Raw genomic sequence first — 19,073 nt, 5'->3', positions numbered from 1 at the left:
TAGGTGCTGGAGAGATGGCTCAGAGGTGGAGAGCACTGACTGCTCTTCCAGAGGTCCTAAGTTCAATTCCCAGCAACCACATGGTGGCTCACAACCATCTGTAATGAGATCTGGGGCCCTCTTCTGTATACATAATAAATAAATAAATCTTAAAAAAAAAAAAAAAAGTCAACCTAGATAACTCCGTGAAACTCTATCTCAAATAAAATAAATTAAAAATAAAAAAGATGGCGGGGGTGTACCCCCTAGATCAATAGCAGAGCATCTGCCTAACATACATAAACTATTCAGTCTCTAACACTAGAGGGGAAAATAGCAACCTTATGAAGCTAGAAGTAAATAAAAACACACTTTCTTTTTTTGTTTCATTTCCTCGTCTATGGAACCTTCCCAGACCTTCCAGCAGAAGCCGGCATTCATGTCAGAGGGCCCCACAAGGCTGGGCCAGGAAAGAAATGGGCCCCACGCAGACAGTACTGTTGGCTGGATTTCCTCTGCCATCACTCACCTCACACAACAGAGAGGAAGAAAGAAAAGAGAGGTTCACAAGTGACCAAGAAACAGCAAACCACAATGAGAATCCAGACAACCCCGGCTTTCCAACTTCAGCCTGGAATTTCACAACCATTTCTAACCCACAGGAAAGCCCAACGAAGGCTGCCAGTTCCAGTACAGCCCTTTCCATTGGGCTCCTCTTCCCTCCATATACATCCATCCCATTGGGTCTCCTTAGCTCCTAAGATCATGTGGCATGTCCTGAATGTCTAGACAAAGGACAAACCCCCAGCCCACAATGCTCAGCCTTGCACCTGCCATTACTGGTCCCCTCTCTTGCATGCATCTGTCTGCTCCATGAAACTCTCTCCCACCACTAAAATTAAACTCACTATAAAGACCCTGCATGGGACCCTGAACGATGGTGCACTGCACCAGGGACATGGGAGTCCTTCCCAACCGAAGCTGACAAAGTGTCCAAAGCCAGCCTCAGTCCAGCACAGAAACAGAACATGAGGGATCCTTACATGTTCTCTGTGCCTGCAAGCACTCGCTTTCCTCAGACCTTCATCCCACACCGGCTCCTCAGGGACAACGCTGCACAGAAGACAATGCACACCAATGGAAACAAGTCTGGGGGACAGATCACACCTGTTTCTACCGTACCCAAATGTGGAACAGACTGTGTCCAGCCCTCTCAGGCTACCAAGATGAAGTAGGCCCTGGTGTTACCTGGAGGGGGCAGGCTTTCAGCTGGACTCTGAGCCCCCACTGAACTCTGAGGTCTGAGATTGTAAGACTGAGGTGGTACTGGCCTTTTGTCCCAGCAGGAGGCCAAGAGAGGCAGGCAGATCTCTGAGTTTGAGGCCAACCTGGTCTACAGAATGAGTTCCAGGATAGCCAGGGCTGCACAGAGAAACTCTGTCGGGGTAGGGGTGGGGTGGGGGGTTGGGGCTGGATTTCCTAAGAGGCCAGCATGGAGCATCCCCTTAGAAATACTTGCTAATCTGTTACACAGGAAACCAGGCAGAATATATGTAAGTAGCTATTACAGAACCTTTGGGAATCTGAAGTCTGTCTTCAAGAACATACAATAATTCAACCCCAGTACCCCTGCTGCTCAGTTTCCTTAGGGTGGCAGGTGGTACTTTTTATTCAGTTATTATATTGTGAAATATACCCATAAACCTAGGAAAATGTACAACATATCGTCAGTTTTTAAGAAAAAGAGGAACATTCAGGAATGACCACACAGGCTAAGAAACAGCATGACCTTAGGCATACTTTCTTTATAGCCTTTCTTATTCCTGTGTCCTTGGGCCAAAATCAACCATTCTCTTGAATTCAAGACTATTTTCCCATCCATTTTATTGTACTTGCTTTTATTGACGCATAGTCTCCCTATATTGCTCAGGCTGGCCTCAAATTTCTGGCTCTAGTAATCTGGGACTACAAGTATATACCTTTTTGAACCTTGCTTTTCTCACCATTTTTTTAATACTTTTACCTATGAATGTATTCATTAAAAAGGTATTTGTCAAGGTTGGTGAGATGGCTCAGTGAGTTAAGGCACTTGTTACCAAGCCTGGTAATGAGTTGGATCCCCAGAACCCATATGGTGGAAGAGACCTGACTCCAGCAAATTAGCCTCTGACCTCCACCTGAAAACCGTGGCACTCTAGCCGGGCGGTGGTGGAAGCACATGCCTTTAATCCCAGCACTCGGGAGGCAGAGGCAGGCGGATCTCTGAGTTTGAGGCCAGCCTGGTCTACAGAGTGAGTTCCAAGGCTACCCAGGGAAACTCTGTCTTGAAAAACCAAAAGCCAAACAAACAAATGGAAAGGTATTGTTAATCCAGATGTGGTGAAGAGATGTGTACAATTTCCGAACTTAGGAGGTAAAAGGCAGGAGGATCAGGAGCTCAAGGCCAGCCTGTGATATATGAGTTCCTGGAAGGAAGGAAGGAAGGAAGAAAGGGAGGGAGGGAGGGAGGGAGGGAGGGAGGGGAAGGAGGGAAAGAAAAGAGATTACAGAATCTAATCTAACTTCTTCTCTTTTTCAAATGTGTACATGTGTACAGGTGTACATGTGCAGGCACATATGTGTGAAAGCCAGAGAATAACTTCCGGAATGCTTTCTACCTCCTTTAAAACAGTCTTCCACCGGCCTGAATCTCTCCAGGTAGGCTGCTAGGCTGGCTGGTCAGGGACCTCCTGTTGCAGTTCGCCCTCACTGCTGCCACCACCACTGAGAATACAAGTAACACCATGCCCAGAACTTTTATGAGGGTGCTGGAATTGAACTCAGGTCCTCATGTTTGCAAGGCTCATGCTTGAGTCATCCTTTGAGCCTCAAGTTAAGTGGCATCAATGTGTCTGACCCAAAGCTTCCAAGTCCAGCTAAAAGAAAAATAAGGAAGTAGTTACTAAGCACTAAAGAAAAGAAACCAGTTTTGGAAGGGAGAGATGCTGAGGCACCCCTGCTCAAGCTAGTCACCACTGAAGAGATTCTGTTCCCTCCAGTTCTGGATCATTCTTTTGTTGATACAATACTTGCCAAACACATCACAGGTCCTAACCCTGTAAGACCTAACTATATATTACCTCTCATAAGCCATCTAGCACAGCAAGTGACAGAAAATGCGACTGGTCTTCAATTGAGGTGACTTTAGACAAACCAGGAGAAATGAGACCAGAGAAGCAGCTTCTCAGCATCTAGTGAAACCGGGGTCTCAAAGGCAAAGGTCCAAACATCCACTCTCTCTTGCTAACAAGAAGTTCTGGTCACCTGAACCTCATAAAGCCACAACAAACCAATTAAGAAGCTGACCTCTGTACTCAAGGGAATCTGTCAGATGCTGTGGACACTGGCTGGAACACAATTCTATTTCCCAAAAGCATTATTCTGTACCCTCTGGGATTTGCATGGGAAGATTTCCAACAGCAATTTTCTCACTGTAAGAAGATAATATTCACAAACTACATTCATATGATACCCTTTCTGAAAATGTCTGGGGATTTTGTACATTGCAATAAACACTAAACACATCCTCCTCCTCCTCCTCCTCCTCCTCCTCCTCCTCCTCCTCCACCACCACCATCTATCCAATACATTTAAAACTATTCTCTTGCCTAAGAATTCAGTTGCCATGGAAATTTGTTTAGACCTCAAATTCAGGTATAAGAAGGAATAGTAAGCAGAATCACATCATCCACAATAAGCATAACAAGTGTAAATGAGCTCAGACCCTCAGCATAGAAGGTTTTAACCTACATTGGAATGAGAACCATTAGCCACCCCCCAAAAGAGAAATGCAGTCAGAAAGTTTTACATCCAAAGAACCATGTTCTCCATGCATTAGGACCACCACAGCCCCTGATGGATAAGAGAAGGTCAAGGTCTATTCAACAGGTCTCATCTTACCCAAATGCCAACCTAGTCAGCCCCAATCTTGGTCAGTGTACTGCTGACTCTCCCGAAAATGCGGAGTACTGTACTCCCCCACGGACTCCTTAGCAGACCGCATCAGGGACTAGAAAGTTTCAAGTTTCTAAATGTGTGGTTCCTTGCCACTGCCAGTGTGTTTTCCATAGCCTCAAGCACCTTCCCAGGGCCATCACCAACTGGGGGTACTTACCGAGATCTGCTACCAAAGCAGTTTGTACTGGGGGGCTGGTGCCGAGTCTCTGGAGCTACAGCAGTCCCGCTGGATTCTCTCGAAGGTGGCTGTGATCCTAGGGGATCAATCACAAGAAAAGACAGAAATGTTGAGAAATTCAGCCCTTGTTTGAGAGCTAGCCACCAGGCAGCTGGATTTTAGGAGTTACCCACCATGATGGGACAGGGACTTCTTGGCAGCTGTAGGCACCCTGTAATCCTTATGGAGTAGAGACAATCATGTGAGATCACACAGATGGAACTCAAACCTAGAAAGCAATGTCTCTCCTCCAATATATTCAAGAACATCCCAGACACTAACAGGTAGCCTGCCTTATGTACCAGATGAACTCCCACCTCTCAAAGGTAGGTCTAAGTGAGCACACAAAATGGGGGCATTTTCCACAATGCAAACAGAGCTTGCAAAGCCAAAATAGAACATGTCACTCTTTACCTAAAAGGTTTTCCAATGGCTAGCTGAGGCTAAAACAGTATATCACAGTAAGCGAGCTTGGGTGACAATGAGTTCAAGGCCAGCCTGAGCAATACATTAAGATCTTATCCAAAAAACAAACAAACAAACAAACAGGAAATCATGCATATATGGAACTGTCGAGATGGTCCGAGTGGTTAAGAACAATTATTGCTCCCAGAGGACAAGAGTTTGATTCCTAGCACCCACATCAAATGGCTCACAACCATCTGTAATTCAAGCTCAGAGTCCCTCCTTCTGGACTCTGGGGGCACCTACACACGTGGCAAACACACATATATACCACAAAAAAAAAAATGAAAATCAATCTTTTAAAGTATGCATATATATGCGACATAAAGGTAGAAGTGAAAGGCTGGGAACAAAGGGACTAACTAGAAAATGGTGAGGAGCAGGTGAAGGAGCATGGGGGTAGAGTGTGCACAAAGGACATTATACATGCTCATGAAAATGGCCCTTTGTAACCAATACTGTGTAAGAATGAAGAAGATTAAAAAAAAAAAAAAAAAAAAAAAAAAAACAGCATGCACCAGAGAGATAGCTCTGCCAGAATTATGGCACTTGTCACCACACCTGACAACCTGGGTTCAATGCCCAGATCCCTCAGACAGAGTCATTTCCCACAAGTTGTCCTGGGACCTCCACACATTTGTCCCACACGATAAATTTTCTAATGTAATAACAAAATGTTTTTTAAAAGAGGCCAGCTGAGGTAGCACTAGTCTTTAAGCCAATGGGTCTCTGTGAGTTTGAGGCCATAGTGAGTTCTAGGTCAGCTAGAGCTACATAGTGAGATTCTGTCTAAAAAAACAAAAAACAAGAAAACACACAAACAAAAACAACAGAAGCCAGGCACGGTGGTGCACACCTTTGAGAAGCAGAGGCAGATGGATCTCTATGAATTCAAAGCTGACATGGTCCACACAGGGAGTCCCAGGGCAGCCAAGGTTACAGAGTGACACCCTGAAGACAGAGGAGGGAAAACAGCATCCTTGAGCAGCAGCCTTCTGTTTCTCAGGGTAATGTTCACCATCCTGACCATGGGCTCTGAGGTGGCATACTCAGAGTTAGACCCACCTCTGCATCCTTTCCCTGCTGCTCCCTAGAATCCAGTCACCCCAACTGCTGTTTTCATCACAGACCCACCCACTCCTTTCTCCCACTGTCCGAACTCATAGGCCAGCTCTCGACTTCCCGAGAAGACCTCCCTCATTTCGACGAGGTGCCCGCAGATGACAGGAACCTCAGACCAGCCTGCCCCTCTGTCAGAGGTCCTGTCATGGTGACACTTAGGTGTTCTTCCTGTACTTACTCACTGGATGTCTCCCTCTCCCTCCCCCACTGCCAAGAGGTTAGAAACTTCAAGGAGTCTCGAGTTTTGCCCACTGTCATGTGGCCAGCGGCTGGATTAAGACCTACTATGTACCAGGTATTTATTCAGTTACATACAACTGAATGAATCAATGAGAGATGGTTGCTCGTCCATGTTGAAGCACACAAAATAATAACAGACCCAAAAACAAATAAACAAAAAAGAGAGGCACCAAAAATACCTCAAGCAAAGCTCAGCCCAGTGCAAGGCTGTTTGTTTTGTTTTGTTTTGTTTTTTTTTAGTGGGGGGAGGGTAAGATTTATTTATTTGTTAGTGTATTTATTTTGCCTTTGTGTATGTCTGTGTACCATGTGTGCCTGATGTGGTGGAGGTCAGAAGGTATCAGACTCCTCAGAACTGGAGTTATGGATGATTGCGAGGTGCCATGTAGGTGCTGGGAACCGAACCCAGGTCCTCAGCAGGAGCAGCCAGTGCTCCCCACTGGGAAGCCATCCCTCCAGACCCAGGGCAGACTCTTCTCAGCAGGTAAGCTCTTCCCAACCACTGAGATGCCTGCCCACCCGTGGACCCTGCCTTTGAACTGGGAGTTCACACTTCACCTGAGGCTACAGGAAGTGTGCTTACTCTGAGAAGTTCCATCTTACATCACACCTAACAAAACATTTAATGAGGAAAAGGAGAGAGAAACAACCCACTCCAGACCTTAGACTCCATGAAATCACTTCCTGCTAGATCCAGAAGTGACTAATTTCAGACTAGATCAAACGGAACAAACTACCAACATTGCCACACACTCAGTCAGAGCAGGGGACACTGACTATCCAGTTTCATTCAGCTGCTAGTTTGTTTTTGCTAGTGTGTATCTCCACAAGGCTACACAGTTCCTCCCCAGCCAACCATCTTATAGGAATACACTCAGGCTCCCCAGAGACTTAACCAGAATCACATTTGTTAAAGAGGTTTTATTTCCATGGCCCATATGGGATGAAAAGATGCTTTTCTCTGCCAAACAATCCAAACAATCACACACAGAGATGTGACATTTATTTTGGTCCTTGAAAACTCGTCGTTTTGACCTGGGAGACTAAGAAGAGGCAGAGCTAGCTCTAAGTCGGGGCTGGCTAACTAGTACTCTACCCGAGATGGCTAACAGAGAACAATCTCAGCACCTCTGTCTACCACCCCTATGCTGGCACAGCCTGGGGAGCAGGGCGGCACTCACCGTCTGTCACAGCACTGCCATTAGGCACACTTCCCAGATCAACAGTTGGCCCATCCAGGAAAATTGTCAGCTCTCCTCCAGAGACAACACTGCCTTTGTTCTCTGTCTGCAGGTTCAGGGTCAGTTGTGTGTTCTCCACTGTGTGATACAAAATGCAACATGGACAGACTCAGTCAAATGCACAGTCAGGAAGGTCTCTTCCCGTTGGAGGCCTCCACTCCACCTCCTCTGGCTTCCCGCAGTGCTTTCTCGCCTTTCCAGTGTCCTGTGGCATGAGAAGCAGAGGGGGTGGAACGTGCTGAACGGTAATGAACTTCATGTTGGGCAGTTGGGAAACCCACACTGTTTCTCGGGACACTATATCCCACATTAGCTACGACATCTTTACATTACTGATTTATGTGTGCTTGCTTATGAGCTAGGACACAGAGAGCAAGGCTACTGATGGGGCACAGAAAAGAACTGGGGGCGTGCTACACCCCTACTATGCATAGGAAGGACAAAACAAGAAACACCCCTGCACACACCCCAGCCCACCTGTCCTGAGTCAGGGTACACTCAACAGCTTCCAGTCAGGCAGGTATCTACCCACAATGAACACTTCCCTTCTCTTCAGTTTGGTCCAGGTGGGAGCTGGAGCCTCCGTCTCTAGGTCCATCAATAGTTACAAAGTGAGAACCAGCAGGCAGATGTCCACCGGTTTGGGAAGGAATTGCCTCATGCTGGATTCTCCCTCCTCACCTGCCCTGTACCCAACCCACACTTCATTTCATGTGTTGCTGTGGTTACGTTATTCTAAACTATCATTCCTGTCTCTAGAGCAGTGGTCCTCAACCTTCCTAATGCTACAACCTTTACTACAGTTCCTCATGCTGTGATGACCCCCCCATAAAATTATTTCATTGCTACTTCAAAACTGTAAGTTTGCTACTGTTATGAATCGTAATGTAAATATCTGTGTCTTCTGATGGTCTTAGGCGACCCCTGTGAAAGAACTGTTCACCCCCAAAGGAACTGGGACCCACAGATTGAGAACCATTGCTCTAGATCAAGGCAGTCTATGAATAAAGAGTTTTCATAAGCACTGAAGTAAATCTGTATTTTCTGGGGATCATTCCTCTCCCCAGCGGGCAGAAAAATGAAAGCCAGCTTCTAACCTAAGATAGACCCAGCCCCTTTAAGAAGTTAACAGAGCCGGGCAGTGGTGGGGCATGCCTTTAATCCCAGCACTCGGGAGGCAGAGTCGGATCTCCGTGAGTTCAAGGCCAGCCTGGTCTACAGAGCGAGATCCAGGACAGCCAGGGCTGTTACACAGAGAAACCCTGTCTCAAAAAACCAAAAAAACAAACAACATAACAGAAGGTCTGGAGAGAAGGTTCAGCAGTTAGGACAGGCACAACTCATACACAGAACGGAGTTCGCTCCTCTAACTCCCATCTGGCAGCTCACAGCCACTTTTAGCTCCAGCTCCAGGAAATCTGACACCCGCTCCTGGCCTCCAAGGGCAACCTATACCCACACAGACACAAACATACCCACATAGTTTAAAGGAAAAAACAACAAATCGTAACAGTAGCAAAAGTATAGTTATGAAGTAGCAACAAAATAATTTTATGGTTGGGGGTCCCTGTCGAGAGGTAAAATGTACAGCATCCCCTTAGTCTAACTGGGACTTTTTAGGTTGCAGCTGCAAACTCCACAAAACCTTCCAAGCTATACGACCATCATCACAGGGGAACGCAGGGCTTATAGATGAATGGGAGCCACCTTGGCCAGTTCCTGTAAGAACACACTTGGGAGATGTGTAACAGACTGTGAACGTACCTGCACAGATCCCAAGTGGCTTTACAGGAGAATAGACCGCAATTTCCAGAAGAAAGTCATAACAGCTGCAGTCTACCTTCAAATGATTCGACAAAAACTGCACACGGAGTGTGGGGGGGGGCAGCTCAGCAGGTAAGAGCACATGCATGAGGACCTGAGCTGGGTCCCAGCACCATACGAAAATTAAAATAAAAAAGCCAGATATGGGGGCTGCAGAGACGGCGCAGCAGTTAAGAGCACTTGCTGCTCTTGCAGAGGACCTGGGGTCAATTCCCAGCACTCTCACGGCAGCTCACGACCATCTGTAACTCCAATTCCAGTGGTTCCAACACCCTCTTCTGGCCTCCAAGAGTACTGAGCACTCACATGGTACACACACACCCAGGCAGAATACCCATGCACATAAAAAATTTAAAAATAATAATAACACCAACAGTTCAAACAAAAACTTTTTAGAGTCACATGTGACTGCATTCCTGTCACCCCAACACTGCTGGGGCGGTGACTGGAGTTTGTTGGCAACTAGCCTTGCTCTGGACTCAGTGAAACTCTGTCTCAAAGAAGTAAGGTAGAGAGTGATGGATCAGAACATCTGACATACTCCTCTGGCTTCCACTTTTACACACACACACACATACATACACACACACACACACACACACACACACACACACACCACATGCAGAGAAGAGAAAGCAGATGTGATGAAATGTCACGTGAGGGTCAAGGTGGGGGGCACTGGGTGTTTTTTCCATCACCCTTTTAATTCTGTACATTTGTGAATTTCATAATAAACAGTTGGAAAAGTTTTTTTTAATTGGCAAAGTTATTAAAAAATTAAACCACTGAGAACAGTACACCCTATTATTTTCTTTAAAAAAAAAAAAAAAAAAAAAAACCCTGAGTCGGGGAGCCTTACAATGCATAATGGGACTAAAGAAACCATTAGGTAACTGAGGAACAGACTGGAGCATACATCAAGGCTGAAAGGCCCAAGTGTGGCTGGGAAACATACCTGGAATCTTAGTCATAAACAGGAGCTGCCCACCTCACCTTGGGCCCTCTGGTCTCCTTACACCCGCTCTCACGACTCTACAAAGGCCCTTTCTCTCCCAGCAAATCTGTCTACTACTCTGGGAGGCACTGCCTAAAATCAAGAAACCTAGCCAGGACTAGTTCACTCTGTAACACCAGCACTCAGCAGGCTGAGGCAGGAGGACTGACTTGCGTTCAAGGCCTGGTCTACACAGTGAGTTGCAGGTGAGCCTGGGCTACACGCTTTACTCTTATAGAGGACCTGAATTCCAGCCCAGCACCCACATGGCAGCTCACAGCTGCCTGTCACTCTAGTCTCAAGGGACACAACACCCTCTTCTGGCCTCCTTAGGCACCAAGCATGTACACGTACAAACATGCAGGCCAAACATTCACATATGTACAATAAAAATTCAAAAGAGAAAAAAAATCAAGAAACCTGTGCGTGGTTGGTGAGATGGCCCAGTGGGTAAAGGCGCTAGTCATTAAGCCTGGTGATCTGAGTTCGAGCCCCAGGACCCATGTGGTAGAAGAAAAGAACGGACTCCTAAAAGCTGTCCTTTAACTTCCACAATTGAGTCACGGCAATCATGCCTACATTCATACACACACATACACACACGCATACACACACTCTCACACAAGTGCGCGTGCACATAATTAAAAATAAAAAAGAAACTAGCCTACAGGAATTGGGCTTGCCGCTCAGTGGCGGAGCATGTGCTTAGCATCCCTGAGGCCTGGGTTCAATCCTTAGCAGGAAAGGGAAGAGGAACAAAAGGAGGGAGAGGAGAAAGGAAAAGGAACATACCACCGCATCCCCACCCCACCCCACCCCATCCCCCACCCCCCCATCTCCCACCCCCACCCCCCGTGAAAAGGGCACTTTTTGTAACCAGACTGAGATCAGCGAAGCACACTACCCTTGGCCTCACAGTCCACATGGTGCACTCTGTACCAGCTGTTCTGCACACCTGGTGATTCATGGGAACAAGAGGGTCTGCAACAGCTGTGAGGAAGCAGAAAATAAGCAAGGTTTTCTTTTTTTTCATTTTCATGTGTGCATCCTTGGTGTGCCTGTGTATGTGGTGTGCATGCATGTATGCATGTTTTGTACATGTATGTTCATGTATGTTGTGGCCTGAGGTTGATATTGGTGATTGACTTCGTGTAGTCTTCTACCTATTCATGGAGGCAGGGTCTCTCAATCAAATCCAGAGCTTCCCGATCACTAGGCCCACTTATCAGTTTGCTCTAGAATCCCCTTGTCTCTGCCTTTGGTAGCTGGAGTTACAGGTGAGTTGCCACAATCACCTAGCATTTACAGAGGATGTGGAGAGCCAGTCCCAGGACTTACATTTGAAAACCAAGTGCTTTAACATAAGCTGTCTCCCCAGGCTAGAAAAGCAAAGTTTTAAAAACCTAACTGCATACTTCTGTTAGAAGGGGCACAGAAGTTCTCACCTATAATTCCAGCACTCAGGAGCTAGAGACAGAAGGATCAGGAGTTCAAGACCAGTCTTAGCTACATAGTAAGTTCAAGGCCAGCCTGGGCTACATGAGAACCTCTCTCAAATAAACAAAGAAAGAGGGTGGTAGCTGTACATGGTACATACACCTTTAATCTCAGCATTTGGGAGGCAGAGAATCTCTGAGTTTGAGACCAGCCTGGTCTATACAGCAAGTTCCAAACCAGTCAGGCCCTGTTTGATACAAACAAACAAACAACAAAAAGGACAGTGGCAAATACATCTTAAAAAAAGAACAAGAAAGGATGGAGGGAACTAAGCTGGGGGAAGCTTTTGGGTGAAGAGTCCCCTGCAATGGGGAGAGATGAATAATTGAGAGGATGGTGTTGAGAGTCAAGCAGTGATCCAACAGAAGGCCAGTCAAGGGAGAGGAAAAAGCGGCCAGTCACCAGGTGGAGCACACCAGGCTTGTCTGCAGAAGGCCAGGAAAAGTGGGTAGTTGGAGCAGGTGAGAGCACAGGCAACTGGAGCCCATGAATAATGAATGCCTCAGAGCCATGTAAGGCCCTGGGCATTTACTCTGCATAAGATAGGGCCCCAGGGGAGGGTTGTGTGCAAGGGATGTGACCGATTCTACTCAACAGTCCCTCCGGCTACAGGAGAAACAGGCTGAAATAAGACAAAGCCAGCCTGGAAGTCACTGCCATGACAGAGGTGAGGCAATTCACTGTCTCCCAAGAATGCAGTATCTAAGAAAACTTGACCTGGGACTTCTCTCTGGTATTTTATTGGAAAGACCCCCCTCCCCCGAGAGCATATCCACAAGGCTGCAGTCTCCAGGAATCCAAGTTTTAGAGGAAAGGCAGGGACTGCAATCAGGGGCTAATTGAGAACATGGGTTAGCAGAAGTCAGATTTGATTAGGGCAAAATGGAGCATATAATAATAAAAGTATTACTCTGGCAAGAGACATCAGTTCTACCAAAAAGGCAAAGGCACCAGCTCAGGCCAGCTTCAGCAAATGTACTTGTCACATATGACCATACTCTTCCATTTGAAGTCCCAACCAATCACCAAAATCTTGTGATACTACTCTATATCAGTGGGCAGACAGCAACAGGATATGGCTTCTAGAATCTGAGGGAAAGCAAGGATACTGCAAGAGAACCTTCTACTACCCAGCAAGGCAAGGAGACAACCAGAGAGCCATCCCTCCTAAGAGCAATGCACAACAGCCACACCAAGAACAAAGATGCCAGCCTGGGGCGGGCTGATGTGCTCACTCATAAATTTGCCAAAGCCAGGGACAGATGGACACACTGAACTGCATGTCAGGGACACAGCAGCCAAATCCATAAGATGGGAAACTGGTCCAGATAAACGGCCTTGTTTACTCGGCAACAAAGTAAAAGGGTGAAAAAGAGAGTCTTGGGATAAGAGCCTTAGCAGACACGGTGCTCCTTTCCAGAGTCTGATTCAAATAAGCCAAATGCAGAAGACAGACTTGTCAGCAGGGTGTGGTGGTGTGCATCTGTAATCCCAGCACTTGGAAGGCAGCAGCAGGAAGATGCTGAGCTTGAGGCCAACCTGGGCTAGGAGCAAGACCTTAATCTTAAAAACAAATGGCGGTGGTGCACACCTTTGATCCCAGCACTCAGGAGGCAGAGCCAGGCGGATCTCTGTGAGTTCGAGGCCAGCCTGGGCTACAGAGTGAGATCTAGGACAGGCACCAAAACTACAGAGAAACCCTGTCTCAAAAAAACAAAAAACAAACAAACAAAAAACAAACAGCCAAGTGTGTTGGCACATGTAAGGCACCAGCAGAAGGATCAAGTGCATCCTCAGGTACATAACAGGTTGGGGGCCAGCTTGGGCCTCCTTAGACACTGTTTCAAAATAATAAAACTCTCTTAAGGCAACTGGAGAAATTAAAAATTTAAAAAAAAAAAAAAAAAAAAAAAGCACTGCCTGGGTAGTTGACAGGATGGGATGAAGTGATTATCGTTAAGGGGTTTTAGCTATATCATAGGCACCAAGAACTACCGTGTTTCCAATGCTGGAAAGCATGCCAGAGCCAGTATCCAGTATTCTGCCACTCAGCTTTGAAACAGCCTGAGGTCACTATTGCTAAGAGTCCCTATCTTCAAAACAGGCATGGGGGTGCACAACTACAAAGCCAGCACTTGGAAAGAAGAGGCAGGAGGATGACAACTTCAAGGTCATCCTTGGGTACACATAAGTCTGGGACCAGCCTGGGAGACTCAGTTGTAACAAACAAAATCAGAAACTAAGTGACTGAATAAGTCACTGTCTTTTACAGCTACTTACAGAGCAGTCACAGATGAGACCTGTCTGATTCACAGTAAACTTGCAAGGGGGGTTAGCAGACAGAAACGATCATGTGCACACCTGATGCCCTCTTCTGACCTCCTCGGGCACCAAGCACACAATGACATGCGCTGAAAATACACCTAAAAAGTATTTATTCTTAATTATGTGTTAGGGGCATATACATGTAAGAATGCCTCCCACAAGAGGGTATTGGATCCTCTGGAGCTAGAGTAAGCTGCCCAATGTGGGCATTGGGAACTAAACCAGGGTCCTCTGGAAGAAAAGTAAGCATTCTTTTTTATTATGATTAATTTTATGTATATGAGTGCTGTGCACCATGTGCGTGCCTAGTGCCCACAAAGGGAAAAAATGGGGTATCAGATCCCCTAAACTAGAGCTAGAGATGGTTGTGAACTGCCATGTAGGTGCTTGGAATTGAACCTGGATCCTCTGGAAGAGCAGCCAGTGCCTTTAATCACTAAGCCACTGCTCCAGCCCTGTAATAATTTTCTTTTAAGGGAAAAAAAACCCCACATAACTTTAATTAACAGTTACAGCTACTGGGAGTCTCAGAAAATAAGCTGGCTGAGGGTGGTGGTGGCGGCGGCACACGCCTTTAACCCCAGCACTCAGGAGGCAGAGGCAGGCAGATCTCTGTGAGTTCGAGGCCAGCCTGGGCTACCAAGTGAGTTCCAGGAAAGGTGCAAAGCTACACAGAGAAAATCTGTGTCAGAAAAACAAAAATAAATAAATAAATAAAAATAAAATCTAAATAAGCTGGCTGATATCAGGAGCCTGTTCATGCTGCCAACAAGGAACGAGACCAAAGCAGAATAGCTCTGAAGCTAGGTACCTTGTAGTCAACCGCTGAACCACTTCTTTAAAATGAAAGTAAGTCACAGCAACTGATTTTGGAGGGGACTTGGCTGTTCTCTCTATCCCCTCAAGTGTGTGTGTGTGTGTGTGTGTGTGTGTGTGTGTGTGTGGTGTGTGTGTACGCGCTTATAACCCCAGTGATCGGGAGGCATGCACGTCGTATGAGGACAACTTTGTGGAGTCAGGTCTCTGCTTCCACCTGTATGGTTCCAGGGTTCAAGTGCAGACAGCATCAGGCTTGCAGGCTGAGCATGTTTACTCATGAACCACCTCACCAGCACTTGGCTATTCTTTAAACTTTAATATTTTTACTGTGTTTTACTTTGTTCATTAGTTTTTAATTTTCCCCTAGGTCAGCATATTAAGACACAGAGTATCTGTAAATTTACAAAAAACCACTTACCAAGAACACAACCTCACACACATACAGTTTGCAAAAGGTCCAAAGTGCATCAATTAAGCAGAGAGAGGGCTCTCTTACTCTTGTTCTCCTGACTGCAAGGCCAGGACATGCTAGTGGCTGTAGGCTAACAATTCCTGACTGCAAAGAGCCAGTGCTGCCTTGGGTTTTTGACATGCTATCTGAATATGGTACTAATAAGCAAGGATGGATATGTAGGGTGTGGCAATTACCTTCCTTTACCAACAAAAGGCAAACTACATAAAGTGGGGCTGTCAAGCCATGCCACAAGAATACGACCCCATTATAAAATCCAGAGCTCTGGCATGGACACTTTCACAGAAGTGTATGAAAGAACTTTCTAACAGAGAGCCTTTTCTCATCCCTCTCTGACAGCATATATACATGGTGCTGGAGAGGTGGCTTAGCAGTTTAGAGCACATATTGCTCTTGCAGAACCCAGATTCAATTCCTAGCATCTACATGGTGGCTCACAACCATCCATAATATACATCCCCTCTCCTGGACTCCTCAGACACCAGGCATTCACGTGGTGCACATCCACACAAGTAGTTCACACATATCTAATAAAATAAATAAATCTAAAACAAGCATACATGCAGGTCCATATGTTTTTCCCCAGTGCTGAGGATGGAACCTAGGACTCCTGCCCAAGATGCTATGGACACACTCTAACAATGAGCTATGTCCCCAGCCCTGTACACACAAAGCTTTTCAAAGGAAAAAGTTTTCTTTTTCATCCTAATTCAGAATTTACCTGGAAATCTGAAAAGAAAAAGAGGAGATGACACAAAAGTAGGGTAGTTTTAGGGTAGACCATGTTTGAGGCTTGAGTGTTTCAAGGCCGAAGAAGAAGAGCTTTATTTAGCCTTAACAGAACTGCTGGGTGGGGCCAGCCACCTTCTTCTTGCCTCCCTCTGCTCAAAATCCCACAGGCCCAGCAGGGAAGTGAAAATAAGTAGAGCATTCATTGGCAGGCTGGTGTTCATTCTACATGTAACTGTGAGAAGCTGTGTACAGAGAGACAGAACCAGGGGAAATTCCAGAAGGGCAGAGTCAACGGTCTTTCCCAGCTCCCCATAACTCAGACACACACAGGCTGGCAGTTCCCCAGACTGAAAGAGAGGACTCTTTCACATCCCCTTTGCAGCATAGGAAGCCAGGGGCTTCCTGAGTTTAGCGTTATGAGGTTTCTCTAGCTTCCAACTGTAGTCTATGCCTAACAAATTAAGATGTTCCCCCCTCACTGAATCAGGCTGGAAACACTAGAATTCTTGTGAAGAATACAAGGTTGGTTCTGCTTCACCCCACCTTCCCTGGGCCTCCTGGGACAGACTCTAGCTTGGCCCTGAAGCCTCTGTGTGCCATTGCTGGGAGTCCACCCTTCCTCACAACTAAGCACAGTTCAAGTCTACAGAGGATCTCATGAGCTCTTTTTTAGAAAATGGACTCATTTTATAAAACTAATGGATAAACATTTCTTTTGTTTTTGTTTTGAAACAGGGTTTCATGTAGAGCAGACTGGCCTAGGGATCTCAACGTAGCTGAGGATGATCTTGAAATTTTTTTTTTAAGATTTATTTATTTATTATGTATACAATGTTCTGCCTGCGTGTGTGCCTGTAGGCCAGAAGAGGACACCAGATCTCATTACAGATGGTTGTGAGCCACCATGTGGGTGCTGGGAATTGAACTCAGGACCTCTGGAAGAACAGCCAGTGCTCTTAACCTCTGAGCCATCTCTCCAGCCCCGATCTTGAACTTTTGATGTGTCCTCCAATACGCCCCATTGTGTGAGGTCCTGGGGACAGAAGCCAGGGCTCCGTGCATGCTAGGCAAGCACTACCGACTAAGCTACACCCGCAGCCCTAGATTTGTTCTTTCTCTCCTTGTTCATTTCTTCAAGAAACAGTTGCTGAGCACTCATGTCTGTCAGACCCTGCTAGAAGCTTGCTTCTGCTGGACAAAGAAAGCAGACACGGTCCCTGCCTCTAGGAAGCACCCAACTCCCCGGGAGAACACCAGTAACGAATAACAAAGCAATGTAAAGTGGCCTCTGTGAGAAAGCTTCGTGTATAGCATGTATAGTGTCATGAGCAGCCTGTTTCTTGGCCTGTGAAAGCATCAAGAAAAGCATAAGATGACAGTCCAATTCAATGGTGACCTCAAGTTCCGCACAGCAGGTGATGGAGTGGGGGTGGGTATGAGGAAGATCATTAGGCAAAGGTTCTGGGGCACAATGAGCTAGACACATTCAAGAAGCTTAGTGGAGGGAGCTGGAGAGATGGCTCAGTAGTTAAGAGCCCAGAGGACCCGGGTTCAATTTCCAGCATGTACATGGCAGCTCACAACTGTCTATAACAACAGTTCCAGGGGACCCAAAACCCTTACATAGACACACACACGCAAAACACCAATGCACATAAAAAATAAACAAATCATTGTTTTTAAAAAGCCTAGCAGAGGTGAATGGGGCTGCAGCGGTATGTGATCCAAATGAGGCAAAGCGTTAGCCAGGGCCAAACACTGCAAAGCCTCGTGCTGGCCTTTAATAGGCTTGGTTTGGTTTTCGTTTTTTTACTATCTGAAGTATAATAGTGTGGTACTTACTAACTTTTATTTTTTACATGACAAGATCAGCTTAGTGTTTTCAAAATTCATTCTGTCTCCAGTGTAGAAAACAAGCTAGAGGGAAGGAAAGGCAGAGACAGATAGACAGACAGACAGAGAGGCCACAGACGAAAACATTAGGGACCAGGAAAGGATGCAGCTAAGAAAAAGAGATGAAGAAGAAAGGAGCTGTCCTCCTTGGACATGGCAGGGCACAGCTGTGATCCCAGCACATGGGCAGAGGCACAATGACCACGAGTTCAAGGCCATCCTCAGCTACTTAGTAAGTGTGGGCCCACTCTGAGTTACATGAAACCCTTTTGCAAAAGAAAAAAGAAAAAAAAACAAAACTGTAAGCAGAGGCTAGAGAGATGGCTCTGTAGTTAAAAACATATACTATTCTTCCAGAGGAGCCAAGTTCAATTCCAAGCACTCATTTCGAGAAGTTCACAATAGGGGTTGGGGATTTAGCTCAGTGGTAGAGCGCTTGCCTAGCAAGCACAAGATCCTGAGTTCGATCCTCAGCTCAAAAAAAAAAAAAAAAAAAAAGTTCACAACTGTCTGTACTCTGGCTCCAGGGGATCCAACACCCTCTTCTGGCCTCCTCCATTTGCACAAACTCACACACAGACATACGCACATAATTTATAAAGTAATAATAAAATAAATTTTAAAACTGGGCAAGCCTGCCAAAGTACATCCCAAGAGAACTGTGAAACAGATTAGAAAGTGGGGTTAGCAAGAGGGGCAGGGTCCCAACGACCACCCCTGGGTCTCTCACTAACTTAAAGTGACTCTAGACCTTGGAATCTGGAGTACTGAGACAGGGTCACTTCTCAGAGGCGGTGACAAAGTCAGCTCTGGACACTGTGGTGGCCATGTTGAAGGTTCTGACATACCCACAAGAACTACGGAGTCCTCAGAAACAAGAGAGATGGGCTCCGGGCAGAGACGGAGACTAGAAACGGAAATCTGTGGGTCACCTGCACAAGGTGGTCATGGAGAGAAAGGGGGTCTATGTGGACATGTAAACATGTAATCACTCCAGAGGATAGAGTGAGATGAAGCTAGCATTTAATTGTCAGATGTCGTCGCAAAGAACAGATGTAGGAATCAAAGAGGCGTCCTGGCAGGGCAGAAACTGTGGTCTCTGAAGCAAAGAAGAGGAGCTGTCCTTAACATCCATGAAGCTCCTCCTGCCCCCTCACGCCAATCCCTACACCCCCACCCCTGTCCAGAACTGCTCAGTCATTACAACCATCCAGCTAACGAGGCACCAGTTTCCCAAAGCAGAGGATCCCCTTAAAA

General features: G+C 46.3%; 1 protein-coding gene across 1 annotated transcript in view; it reads right to left on the bottom strand.

The window, feature by feature from the left end:
* The window catches only part of Wwp2 (WW domain containing E3 ubiquitin protein ligase 2), a 150,995-nt gene that overhangs the window by 95,113 nt on the left and 36,809 nt on the right, over window positions 1-19,073 (bottom strand). The window contains exons 5-6 of the mRNA XM_036188023.1: window positions 7,201-7,338; window positions 4,133-4,229 (exon numbers count right to left, since the gene is read on the bottom strand). Of these exons, the coding sequence (XP_036043916.1) occupies window positions 4,133-4,229; window positions 7,201-7,338 (235 nt within the window). The remainder of the gene's footprint in view (window positions 1-4,132; window positions 4,230-7,200; window positions 7,339-19,073) is intronic.

Source organism: Onychomys torridus, chromosome 5 (genome assembly GCF_903995425.1).
Source record: "Onychomys torridus chromosome 5, mOncTor1.1, whole genome shotgun sequence".
Classification (NCBI taxonomy): Eukaryota; Metazoa; Chordata; class Mammalia; order Rodentia; family Cricetidae; genus Onychomys; species Onychomys torridus.
The sequence above is the reverse complement of the archived record's forward strand: the minus strand, read 5'-3'. Positions and strand labels throughout refer to the sequence as shown.